The sequence below is a fragment of the Nothobranchius furzeri genome, chromosome 5 (assembly GCF_043380555.1).
Source record: "Nothobranchius furzeri strain GRZ-AD chromosome 5, NfurGRZ-RIMD1, whole genome shotgun sequence".
In the NCBI taxonomy this organism is placed as follows: Eukaryota; Metazoa; Chordata; class Actinopteri; order Cyprinodontiformes; family Nothobranchiidae; genus Nothobranchius; species Nothobranchius furzeri.
Window position 1 is genome coordinate 59,134,334 of NC_091745.1, and position 13,218 is coordinate 59,147,551.

The following is a 13,218-nucleotide window of genomic DNA, read 5'->3' on the forward strand; positions in this document are numbered from 1 at the left end:
AATCAGGCTCCAACAGAACAAAAAGTGATGATTTGATTATATTGTGTTTTTATAATTGTTGTGTTCACCCCTTTGGAGCAGCCTTGGAGTTCGCTGGAAGGCGCTTTGCAAGTAAAATGATGATGATGAGGATCAATTAGAAAATCAAACTCACAACAGAAATAGATTAAGGATAGTGAATCAGTCTGGTGAATGAACTCACTTCATCCTCTCGTCTTCCTGACCCCCCCCCCGCACGCCTGAGGACTGTGAATTCTGATAAATTATTGATGCCGACTCATTAAATTAAGATGAAACACAAACTGCTGACACTGTGTTTGCTGGGACCAAACTGGGTCAAACCTAAGAGCTGGTCCCATTAGAGGGAGCTGGGGTAAACGCTGGTCTTCCTCCCAAACACAATGTGGAGGATTTGGGTTACCTGTTTAGTTCGTCTGGGGGCGGGGCTATCAGGGGCTCCGCCCTTTGCCGGGACACGGAGTTGGTCCTGCGGTCGGTCAAACAGCTCCGGTTTCAGGGTGGGGAAGGTGTCATAACTGGACATAATGAAAGATCTTGTCAGAATGTGCCACGGCTCTCCTCCACCTGTTTGGTCTCACATCCTACAGCCTTACCTGTAGAGGGCGGGGCACTCCGAGCCGTCAGCTTCCTGTGGCTCTTCAGGAGGCATGATGAAGACGGTGTGCTCTCCACTCGAAGTCTCATCAAGGTCAATCAGCCTCACCTCCTCTGGCTTCTCCACGTCCACCTGAACCCATCATCACCCTTGTTACTGGGCAGGCAGGTAAACAGCACTGATAAGCGTCCGTTAACAACCTCTGACCTCACCTTTTGGACACTTTCATCAAAGAACTCAAGGCAGGCATGTCGATCGCTGACAAAGGAGCACTCCTCGATGAACTGAGTAAACATCTGAGTCCTCGTCAGCTGGATGTAAAACTTCTGCTGTGTCCGATCGCGAGACTTCAGAAAACCTTCAGGACCACGAGAAAAACACTTAGTACCAGTCCTGAACCACTCACTGATCCAATTCTGTTCAAACCCCCGATCCAGTCCAGAACCCCTCATCTATTCCTGGTCTCTTTTTATTTCCTCACCAGAGGACGGATCCGTTTTCCTAGTCTCACTGGTTCTGTCTGCAGTGGACCCTTTAGCTGGACCCTACACATTACGTTTCAGCACCAGGAGGAACAGCTCACCCTGCAAGTTGAACAGGGAGCTGACGTCGGTGGTTCTGTCTGATGGCGCCTGCGTGATGGGTAACAGGAAGGTTCTGTATCCACGCAGTAGGCAGCTCATGAAGCGCAGGAATGCTTCCTGGATCTCTAGCTCCAGCTGCTTCTGACGCCTGTAGATCTGATCGTAGTCGGTGAGCAGGAACTCGAGTGTCGCGTCCTCCTGGCCAGAACTACAAACTGCAACACAGGGGACATTTTAAACTTCCCTTTTAATTCTTGGCTTTTCTAGAAGCCATGGATAATTTAATAGTCGCTCACTCTTCTCCAGAGTTTTGTGAAGGTTTGTCAGAGTGTTGAAAAGGGTCTTGCCATGCTTTCTGGGTAACGATCGCCACGACAGCTTTTTATCCTCAGACCTTGAAGAAGTTCAACAAACAAATTTCATGAACAGAATGAAAGATTTTACAACGGACCGTTTAAGCAGCTGGTTTTCTTTGAGAGATTTGGACTTACTGAAAGATGGTGTTGGTGTCCAAGTCAACACACATCACCTCAGCAGGTGGGTCGTGCAGGTCAAAGTAGCTGGAGTGAACCCCGACAATAAAAGGCATGGGCGCCAGCAGCACGTCAGCCATCTGCAGTGGACACAGGGGGATGTACGGACACAGCCAGCGCAGGGGAAAGGTCATCTGTAGGGAGAGGTCATTAACAGTCATCAGTTCCCACGCAAACTGCCAAATCATCAGGTCCTCAAAAAGAACTGAGACAAAAGGTCCCACACAACCCACCAAGAAATTGAGTCCCCAAAAAGCAACGAGTCATCAGGTGCCCAAAACAAACCAAGTCATCAGGTCCCACAAAAAGCATTGTGTCGTCAGGTCCCACACTAACTGCCGAGTCATCAGGTTCCACGCAAAGCTAAAAGTCATCGAGTCCCACACAAAGTCCGAGTCATCACGTCCAACAGAAAGTATCAAGTCACCAGGTCCCAAACAAAGCCCCAAGTTATCAGGTCTCACACAAACCACGGAGTCGTCAGGTCTGCCACTATGGTTGGACGATAAGTAAACTTTTTCCTGTTGATTTTCATCAGTCCAACAAATGACGATGTATTCACATGCGTGAAGTTTAGACTTTGTGGCCCTGACATGCAGCGACTCACTTGTCACAATCATTCTTAATAAGTTTGTGAATGCACACAATGAGGGGTCCTCATGTTGTTTTCTGAGTTTCATCTGCCATTTATTTGGTCAATCAACAATATACTGCACCTCAACTGCTTTCAGCTACATACAGAACAGGCCAAAGGTTTGGACACACCTTCTCATTCAATGTGTTTTCTTTATTTTCATGACCATTTAAGGGGCCAACAAGTGCTAAACACCTTTGGGAACTCCTTCAAAATTGTTGGAAAACCATTTCTGGTGACTCCCTCTTGAAGCTCATCAAGAGAATGCCAAGTGTGCTAAACAGTAATCAGAGCAAAGGGTGGCCATTTTGAAGAAAATGGAATATAAAACATGTTTTCAGTTATTTCACCATTTTTGGTTAAGTACATAACTCCACACGGGTTCATTCATAGTTTTGATGCCTTCAGTGAGAATCTGCCAATGTAAAATGGTCATGAAAATAAAGAAAACGCATTGAATGAGTGTGTCCAAACTTTTGGCCTGTACTGTATGTGAGAATAGGGGGTGGCCAATATCTGACGATTTTGCATCAGAAGAGGTTAACTTCTCAATTAAGATGTCGATCAATAGTCTGAAGACAAAATGAAGATGCTAACAGAGGAGAAAAATGTGAGAAAGAGATGCATCTGTAGAAAATGTATAATGTTTTCAGCAACATATTTTGTTAGATGAACGTAAGACTTGTTGTGGACTAACTATTTATTGGCAGTGTTTTCCCTACATAGACTCAGGTGTGGTGCCACAGTAGAAATTCTAGCACCGCCCACAGAATGGAATCCAGAATCCTAGCGTTCTAATGACGTATTAAATGAACATGTACAAAGAAACAATGCTGCTGATTTGAACTGTAAGTATGTAATCACACATCTACAAAACAAATTCATAGCCATAAAAAATACTGATCTTAAGTAAATCATCATCCTTTTTCAGTGGTTGATAAATTCGTTCCATCGCCAAACCTCATCTCACGCCGAGTCACCAAGTCTTAACAAATCATTGAGTCTTTGGGTCTCACACAAACCCCAGTTATCACTTCTCACATTAACCATGTGTGCATGCGTGTTTGCATGTGTGTCTTACAGAGACAAGGGCCTCGCTGACAGAGGTGAGGACGTCCGGTCGAAGCGAGTGCAGCAGCAGCTTGTGTTCTGTGAGGACAGCAAACAACAGCGTGCAGGCGTTCTCTGGTCCGAGGTTCTGCAGCAGCTTCAGGAAGCTTGCACCGCTGGGGCGTGCACACACACGCACACAAAAATGCATGTGCAGAGTTCATTTACAAGCTTTACCACCCGTGTATTAGAGGTCAGAGGTCACAACTATAGCAAGAGCCTGATAACGTGGCACTACAAATCACTTGAACTTGACATTGTTTCTGTTTCCATCTGACCTGAATGTGTTTAAAAGCCCTTCCTGTGTGTGTGTTCCTAACCTGATTGGGAGGGGGGATGAGACTGGTTGGCATAGCAACAAGTTGTCGTAGGGTGAGAGCTGTAAAACACACAAACACACACACACATAAAGCTTTAACAATATGACAAATCAGGTAAATTTAATTCTAATATCTCTGTGGGGGGTGTGTGTGTGTGTGTGTGCGTGTGTGTGTGTGTGTATAAAGTTTACTTGCTATATTTAGAAGAACACATCTGTGTTTTATTATGTTACAGGAGGAAGTTCTAACACCTCCCACTTCAGTTGGATTATGCTGAAATGATCATTTCTTTGTGACTCAGCAAATGAGAGCGTGGTTTGATGACAGAGATGGCGAGTCAGCTGACTGAATGTGAGCGAGTCGATGGAGCCGACACCTGAACCAGGATGCGAGGACGCTGAGGAGAAGGAAACGGGACATTGTGCATGAAGCTGGAGACATGTCTGCAAAGATAAATGAAAAAAATGAAGCATCCAGTTAAATCAAGACTTCGAAATAAAAAGTTAAGCTGACTTTTCAAGAGGCAGGACGTGCGGCCCAGAGATGGAGTATCTGTAGATAAAGGTGAGGAACTTCTGGAAGACGGTGAAAAAGGGCCAGTGGGAGAGGACGCAGATGCTCTTCTTCACATGAAGACTACGGCTGGTGATGGGGCGCCGGTCGACCACGCTGAGCAGGCCGAGCCGAACGTTCTGACGCTCAGACAGCAGATCCTTGGAAAATGACTCATAGAACTGGATGGCAGCTCCATAGACCTGCAGAAGGGAAGCAGCTTTCATCAGCTGGAAGAATGTTCTGGACCAGTTTCTGGTCCACTTTCAGTCCTGATTCTGCACAACTAGATGTTTTTATTAAATGTCAGACCTTTGACCTCCGAATCATTCAGAAAAAAGGGCTTAATTTATAAATCAAACGTTCCCGGAATGCAAATACTGACGTCAAACCGAAGCTCACTAAAGGCAAATCAGATGCCGGACCCGGGGGGGGGGGGGGGGGGGGGGGGGGGTCCGGGTTGGTTCGCTGGAGTCTTGCCAATTAAAAATTGCACCCACATTTATGAAGTTAACACATATTTCTTTCAACAATAGTAGTTTTTGCATCTTTACTGTTCCCCTGCTTCAGCCCTCTCCCCCAACTCACTGATGCGCCTGCAGCCTCTCAGAGTTCCTGCTGATCTAAATATTGAAAGAATAATTTCCTTTTCTGTTCCTCACTTCTGATTACCTTCAATGGTGTCTGTTTGTTGCAACCACCAGGTACAAAAACTAACTTCTTTTTTATTTGACTATTTTTCTGTCCTGTCTTTGCTTATTATCTTCCTGCATCTCCTCTCAATCCTAAAGAAAAACTGCTACCTGGGTTCATATATATTCACCTCATGAATTACCTTTGAACTGCAGTTCAAAAATATCTACCGACTGCAAAAATAGCGGAGTGCGTGCTACGCGCCAGCTGCACCAGTGAAATAGTCGCCGGAGGACAAACAGGTGATGTGCTCCGCAGCAGCGAAACACATCAGGCACAAATACAAGACAGAAAGCATGAAAGGATATGAGCCGACTTAAACAATCGTGTATTAAATTTGTTTTTGAGGTGGCGACACTTTGATAATGTTACTGTGGCCGTGCTCAGGACGCATCTGTCTGGAGCGCATCATCGATCAGAGCTCTGCGTCTTTCTGCTCAAAATAATCTCCGGAGATCCCACATGAATAATGTAATATTAGTAGAACCAGGATCTTTTTCGGGCTCCCTCTGGGAGTGGAAGCTGAGGGCTTCCAAGGGAGCCTGTCATCCTTTGGGGTGAGCCGGGCTCCCTTTAGCTCACCCGTAATTCGGACCCTGCCTATCACACGAGTCGGTCGCGTGAGTTGCTGGAATCTAGCAGACAGTTGCCGGAACGGTCCTTTCAAAATAAGACAGTTCCCGGATCTTGTTTCGGCAAGATCCGGCTCAAATTAAGCCCTGCTCTAAACTCAACTCAAAGGATTAGCCAGATTTGAGTTGACACAAAACAGAACCAGTTTAAACTGGATCTTCTGTCTCTTTGGTACCAGCAGCAAGCCCCAGAGACAGTCTGGTTCTGGTTCTTTGTTTGGATCCATAAAAACATAAAAGAGAACCCAGACTGGTAATGTAGAATCAGATTATAAATCATTAAATGTGGCAAAACCAGCTAAGATCAATAAGCTGATTTAACCTTTTTTATGGATCAAAAGGTTATGACGGGTCATCTTGGAGGGCCTCTATCCAGCATGTTTTAGTTGTTTCCCTGCTTCAACCCACCTGCCCAAATATGTGGAAAGCTCATGAGGACATAAAAATGAGTAGTAATATAAAAACAGACTAAATTTGACAAATTTTCTTTATTATTATAAGAATAAAAATCCCAAAATGAAATTAGACCTTTTCTCTAGTTTTTTCTTTTTTCTCACATTTTGGCATCATTAAGGACAATTCATGAGGTGAAGAAGACCCAACGGGTCACCTGATGGAAGGGCAGGTACATGACTCACCTGGCCTTAACAACCTATAACAACTTAGAAAACCTGACCGCCTGACCCAGGATCAGAGCTGAAGAATCCTAATGGAAGTGAGGAGCCCTAACTCTCAGGATGGTCCTGATGAAGGCCCTGATGAAGGCCCTGATCTACACCACCATGTTCATAAGATGTTCTACTCATCCAACAGAGTCTACATCATCCTGTCATTTTGGTTGAGAAGAAATATTTTCTAATGTGGAACCAGAACATCTCAACAACAAATCAGCTCCAACACTTGGACTGGCTGCTTGAATCATCACCTGCTCTCAGTGATGTCCACTGTCATGTCTTAAATTAAATCACAACATCTAAGACAGATGTTTGAAGTGCCTACCTTGTCCCCAGAGGCAGACGTGAGGACGAAGGTGGAGAAGACAGGAAGCTGGTACTTGGAGTTCAGCGGCCAGCTCTCCACGGTGACGCCCATCGGCAGACAGAAGACCGGCACCGACTCGGGAAGAGGGAATGCCTCCAGGTCATCCTCTGGGTATCGGGTGATCAGACCTGCAACAAACAGAGCTTCAGAACACACCTGGTGACACATTGATCCTGGGTCAGCTTCTGAGTTTTACAAAGTTACCTGGTTCCAAACAAGTTTCTGAGAATACTCCTGATCCTATTTTTATTATTATTGCGTGTGTGTGTGTGTGTGTGTGTGTGTGTGTGTGTGTGTGTGTGTATGTGTGAGAGAGACCAAGCTGCTCACCAGCTTCAAACACCAGGGCGTTAGCTTTAGCCACAGCTCTCTTGTAACACAGGTACAGGGCAGGACCCCACTAGAATGACACAAGCACACCTGAATCAGCTTCTGTTCAGCCTGGGTGTCTAAATTGGTTTAATATTGAAAGACACAATTTCAAACTGTCAGGGTGTGTTATTGTCAAATAAAACTTTTCTTTTAGTTGACTAAATCTGGACAGTTTCATGTCAAATTGAGCACTGCTCCACAGATCAACCACGTTTTATGTCTATGCTTGCTGCCGGGTCTCACCACGCCCGTGTTGAGATTCTTGTCGACCCGACAAAAGGTGTGAGGCGCCACCTCCCCCTTGCTTGGCAGCAGCAGGGCAATGTCGGTGATGACACCCAGCGTGTGGAGGCCCTGTGAGTCCAGAGCTCGGCGGTATGTCAGGAAGACGCGGTGAGCTGTGGGAGCGCCCCCAGAGCTGAGGCTGGCCGAGTGGCTGTAGGGAGTGGTCTCGATGACGTACCAGCCTTGTTTCAGAGGCTCCTTCCCCTCATACAGAACCCTGCAGGGACCAGACGCAGTGTGACACAACGAGCCAGCATTAGAGGACAATTAGAGTTTGTTTTACTATTTGGTCTTTCTAAACAACTGACAAGATTTTTAGAAAAAAATGTATACCTTCTTTTTCCTCAAACGTCAGCAGAAATAAAATATTTTGTTTGACATGCTGTTCAAGTCTCAAGAGAATCACGTCTCTAGTCTGGAGCAGAACCTTTTTTTATAGCTTGTGCAACATTCACTGCCCAGTGGAGGTCAGAAGTCAAATCTGATATTTGCTCTCATTCACAGCTCTTCTTAGGGTCTCTAATGACGCTTAACTGTCTGAGCGTTCTTCCTCTATGGCCATCTTCAAGTTTTGGTCCTCCCCCTCCTCCCTCACACAGGGTGTCCCACAAGGTTCTGTGCTGGGGCCTCTACTGTTCCTCTTGTATCTGCTTCCTCTTCAGAACATCCTGAGCTTTTTAAAGGAAACTCCTACCACCTTGCAGATGACATCCAACTGTCTCCTTTAAGCCCCATGAGATGTCTAAGCTGCAGCTGTTACACACCTGCTTAGACTTTTAAAACCTGGATGGCTGGGAGCTTTCTACAGCTGAATGATGATAAGAATGAGATCCTCATCTGTGGCCCAGCCAACCTGGTTCACAAAGTCAGAGACTCTCTTTGTCTGCTTTCTTCTCAGACCAAACACTCTGTCAAGAATCTTGGTGTGACCTTTGACCCAGCTCTCACCCTGGATTCTCATGTCCCGCTCTGAACTTGAGACTGTTATCCACACCTTCATCTCCTCATGATTAGACTACTGCAAGTCTATTTTCACTTGTCTGAGCAAAACCTCCCTGAACCGTCTACAGGTGCTCAGCTTCTGGACAAGTCCTCCAAGCAAACCAATGTCACCCCGCTTCTTTTCCAGCTTCACTGGCTGTTGGCCAACTTTACAGCTCATTTCAAGATCCTGGTTGTGGTTTTTTGGGCCTTACATAGAAAGGCACTCTTACGTATGAAAGTGGTCAATTCTTCACCATCTAATTAACACAACTCAACCTTTCATACACATTCAAGGCTGCACCATCTGTCGGGGCCAGATGCCCAAAACAATCCTTTGCCAACTTATTGTTCCTCACTGGAGACGTAACAGTTTCCCTCAAGGTTCCTGCCATCTCTGCCTGAAAGCCAGACGTCAATATTCTTCACTCTGAAGATGTGAAGACGCCATGATTTTACAACCATGAGCTTAAATAATCATATGTGATGAATGAACAAGATGTTTAAATCAAATGTTTGAATAACCTGTGCTTAAATCAATGAATTTAAAACGAATATTGTTCTTACAATGATCCATTTGTTTCACAAATCAGTATGTGTTTGATTTAACAAGTTAATCAATGTTTACACTCATACACATTACAATTAGATACTCATTAAGGTTAATATTCACCTCACATAAGTTTAAAGATTCTCATTCACAAAGTGTTAAAAACATTTTTGTATCTGAAGAAGGCACGACTTTCTGAGGGATGTTGGTAAATCCTCAGAAACTTGTCAAATTTTAATTTGCCAAACTTGGCCAGAACTCATAACACTGTGGTTTATTAAAACAAGAATTACTTCCCGATTAATTCAGTTTCTAGCTGACTGTCGAACCGGTCAATTCGGGAACAAGCATCTTCGAGACATCTCTTGACATACAGTCAAAAGCGTCTTTGCACACTGTAAGCTGACACAGCCAGACGGCTCTTTTAAGAGCCAAACATCCACCTTGGATGCTGACAAGCATTCCAGCTTCCTGTTGTGACTTGGAGACATCTTAAGACCGGACGGCTCGTATCGGAGCTAACCTACAAGCTTCGAGTACCTTGAGGTCAAGGTTCAACCGACATCCAACAGTCTGGATTTACACTGGGGGTATCCACAACGGTATCGTAGGCATGACAGATTGCGTCTGATGGCTTTTATCAATAACATCTCTCTAGTTTATAACCAAACAACAAATTCTTTTAGACCCAGATTCCACCAGTTCTCTCAGATACAAAGAAGGTTAGGCTAAAACATCTAGATTCCATCACACCACCTCACACATCACATCACCTCACATCCACCACATCACATCTCATTATTTATATCTTGTCATGTATAAATTATTAATTTAGTAAAAAGAATTAAATTCATTTTATAAACTATATACCTGACTCTGTCTGAATTAATACGAAGTGTGTTTATGGTCCCTGAACAAGTACACTGTAGCCCCGAATAAGTTCACTGAACTCAAAATTTATGAGGAAACTGATTACCTAATAATTTTTAAGTTAACTTATCTAAAAACTATAAGTTTACCATAACTTAAAAAATATGACCTGAATAAAATCAAAGCATTTAACTACCTCCAACCAATAACTTGGTACTTAAGCAACTTACAAAGTTTAATTTCACTAAACTTGCATATTTTATTTTATTTGAACCTTATTACATGTTTTTTATTAACTTAAATATTATAACTTATATGAGCTCTAAATGGACCTATTAAACCCTAACCAAATAAGTTGAATTTACTTAGAAATGACAATGTGGCAGGCTGGTGAAGGCAGTAACTAGCACCAGATCATGACTCACACACACATAAATGCTAACAGCCAATGAAAGTGGAACACTCAAAGTCAAGTCAAGAGCATCTGGTGTGAACAACCACAGTATTATTGACAATGGGACAGCACAGCCATTCAGCATTACTTTGACCAACCTCCTCACTTATGGTGCCAACATGTTACAAAAAGTAACACCACATTTGCAACACTGAATGAAATAATAACTGAGAACAATAATCCTCCACAATAAACATGCATAAACACCCCAAAATAGAGCAAAATAACTGAAAACATGACTACCCACAATGCACCTCCCCCACCAGTTGTTTATTGTTCCTGAAATCCAACAAAATTGTTAGTGGTTGTTTTTCTTGTAAATCCACAAATATTTAAAAAATATACAAGTCGGTTTATCAGACACACTTTAGGGTTGACGTAAAGATGAATGGAATAATATAGAAACATAAAATAATAAAACAATCATTTTTGGTTAACATTACTCATTAAAGTTAAGTTGTCCTTTATTGATTAATTTAAGTTATGCTTACTTAAAAAAAACATTTGAGTTCCATGTACTTAAAACAAGGAAAAGGTTGAACAAGCTCAACACATTTGAGTTCTAAAAACATTTACTCAATATATTTGATTATTTTGAACTATTGGGTTTACATGGTAAAAGTAACAAAAATCTTCTGATTAAACATCAAAGATCAATCAGATTGATATTTCATATTTATATGGAATATCACATCTTATTGGTCACAATTAACTAGTAGTTTAACACTACAGCACCATCTGACATTGGTGAGTCTCAGTCCCTACACCCTCAGCAGGTCCCTGAGGTCCAGTGTTTATCGCAACCAGAAATTCTGCATTTATTTTATCTCCAAATGTACATAAAGAGAATAGAGTCACTTAAAATTAATAAAAAGAAAAAACACTTAAGTCGTCATTTGCATTTTTTTACTGTGTGGGCATCGGAACGAGCCCCTGCACCGTGAGAACAAACATCCCAGCTCTAAAGCTGACCTTTATCCGCATACGTCACACGTCATGTGATCAGGAAGCAGAAAACCCATGTGATAGGAGATTGTTTTGGGCCGTTGCTGTAAAAAAAGTGAGGAGCGAACCGGAAAAGCTTCTGCCGATCACAATTCGACAACGGATTATGAAAGAACGGATAAAGCTCGAAACGCGCGGATTGTTCCTAATGTAAGAGGTGAGTCTGCTCTTTGTTTTGGTAGTTTTGGTTGTTTTGGTAGTTTTGGCGTCGACATCATCCTAGCGTGCAACGTTCTGTGACTCTTAAAAAAACAGCAAAAACACTGAGAAACGCTGGCAGCGAACGGCTTTACTGATCAGGAAACGGCTGGCAGTGAATGAGTTAATCTCAGACACGTTTTTTTTTCCTTCAATTCAAAAACAGAATTTTTTTTCTTCTTTTCCACGGCCCTCTTCTGTACCAAATCAAAGTCCCACATTCCAATTCTCTTTAAAAAGTCAAGATGGGTGAGTCTATGAATGTTAAGTGACAGTGTGACGTAGATCTGTCAGGATTTTCTAATCCTAGAGGTTCACAGTCTATTTTTTATCAGAAGCTAATGCAGGACAAACTCAGAGAGATCGATAATCAGAAATTATATTTAAAAATGCTTTTTCAGTGAAGTACCACTTCAAGGATGGATCAGAATGGAAACATCGTGCAGGAACACTTTGGTTCCTGCATCAGAACCAAAGGTCTGCAGATGAGGAAAATGCTTTTTTATAAGGTGTTTTTTATGACTCCAAACCAGCTCCAAACTAAACACAAGGACTCAGTCCTCCACATAAAATCAGCTGACCTGGTTCTGGACCCAGTCCAGTTAGGACCGGGTCAGCATCTATGCTTGCTGGTTTAGCTCCACATCTGAAGCACGAGTCTGACCCAGAGGAGTGAACCAGCTGGAGACAAAGAGGTTGGAGGAGGGACAGTCAGAGATGTGTTACATAATTCTCAGATTATATAATCAGAAGCTTTAATGCATCTCAAAGTGTTGCTGTAACTGCAAGTGGACATTCCAGAGCTGACATGGAACCAGGAGATCCATGTTGTGCCCTGGGTCATCAGAACCCACCTGCTCTGGAATCTCAGAGAAGCTAAAGCATCTAAAGCCACCCAGAAACCCTGTGACACCTGAGAAGATGCACCAACTGCATCTGAGAGGGAGAACCGCTGATCCGTTCTGGTGATTGCTCAGTCGGGTCTCACCTGGAGATGTTGTGCCACACAGAACCACAACATAAAAGTGTCTCACCCGAGATCTAGGATAGGCGGTTTGTCCCGTCCTCTGCGGTAGCACAGGTGCAGGTGTGGGTTGTTGATGAGACCGGCGCTCAGCTCAGCTGAATGACCCCCGAGGGTCTTCTCGATGCAGGTAAAGCCTTGTGGTACTTCCTCCCCGAGACCTCGAGCAATCACTACCAGGTCCGTCACCGGCTCCACCGCCCGCGTTGACGAGGAGGAGGGAGAGGAGGTCTTGCCATCCTCACCCAGGGGCCTCCAGGGCACTACAGGGGGGAGACCTGCTACCACGAAGTAGTCCACCAGCTGAGGACATTTCTCTTCAGTCATGCCTCTGGTCTGGTCACCGCTGCAGGGACAAAGACAGACGAGACAGTCACAATCAGAGACCTCTAGCTAACAACCAGAACTGATAAACCCAAACAGTGGATCGCAGAAGGTTCTTATGATCCGTAATGTGGGCCGAAGATGGATCTGTGAGGAATGCTCAGAAGAACTTAGAATCTACAGATTTGGGTGTGGAGGGTGTGTGTGTGTGGGGGGGGGGGGGGGGGGGGGAGAGGAATTCAACCAGTTATCAGTACAGATGAATGGATGAAGGAATTGATGAATGAATGACAGAATGAAGGGACAAAGATGACCAAAATGTAATCCCTGAATCTGCACTCTTCTGATGATTATGATGATTTCTGCTGAGTTTTACCGAGTCAGCAGGTTTCCCATTTCCTTCCTCTGTCCCGTCATCAGGAGGAGAAAGTGACAGAGGA

General features: G+C 43.9%; 1 protein-coding gene across 2 annotated transcripts in view; it reads right to left on the bottom strand.

Annotated features, from left to right (window-relative positions):
* dennd4b (DENN/MADD domain containing 4B) overlaps positions 1 to 13,218 on the bottom strand; it is a 30,300-nt gene that overhangs the window by 8,119 nt on the left and 8,963 nt on the right. For both annotated transcript variants that reach the window (XM_015949578.3, XM_015949576.3), the window contains exons 3-16: positions 12,465 to 12,800; positions 7,331 to 7,589; positions 7,046 to 7,115; positions 6,674 to 6,843; positions 4,311 to 4,552; positions 4,174 to 4,240; positions 3,798 to 3,856; positions 3,449 to 3,593; positions 1,692 to 1,867; positions 1,497 to 1,594; positions 1,200 to 1,415; positions 829 to 974; positions 615 to 748; positions 422 to 536 (exon numbers count right to left, since the gene is read on the bottom strand). In XM_015949578.3, the coding sequence (XP_015805064.1) occupies positions 422 to 536; positions 615 to 748; positions 829 to 974; positions 1,200 to 1,415; positions 1,497 to 1,594; positions 1,692 to 1,867; positions 3,449 to 3,593; positions 3,798 to 3,856; positions 4,174 to 4,240; positions 4,311 to 4,552; positions 6,674 to 6,843; positions 7,046 to 7,115; positions 7,331 to 7,589; positions 12,465 to 12,781 (2,214 nt within the window). In that variant the 5' untranslated portion in view covers positions 12,782 to 12,800. The remainder of the gene's footprint in view (positions 1 to 421; positions 537 to 614; positions 749 to 828; positions 975 to 1,199; positions 1,416 to 1,496; positions 1,595 to 1,691; positions 1,868 to 3,448; positions 3,594 to 3,797; positions 3,857 to 4,173; positions 4,241 to 4,310; positions 4,553 to 6,673; positions 6,844 to 7,045; positions 7,116 to 7,330; positions 7,590 to 12,464; positions 12,801 to 13,218) is intronic.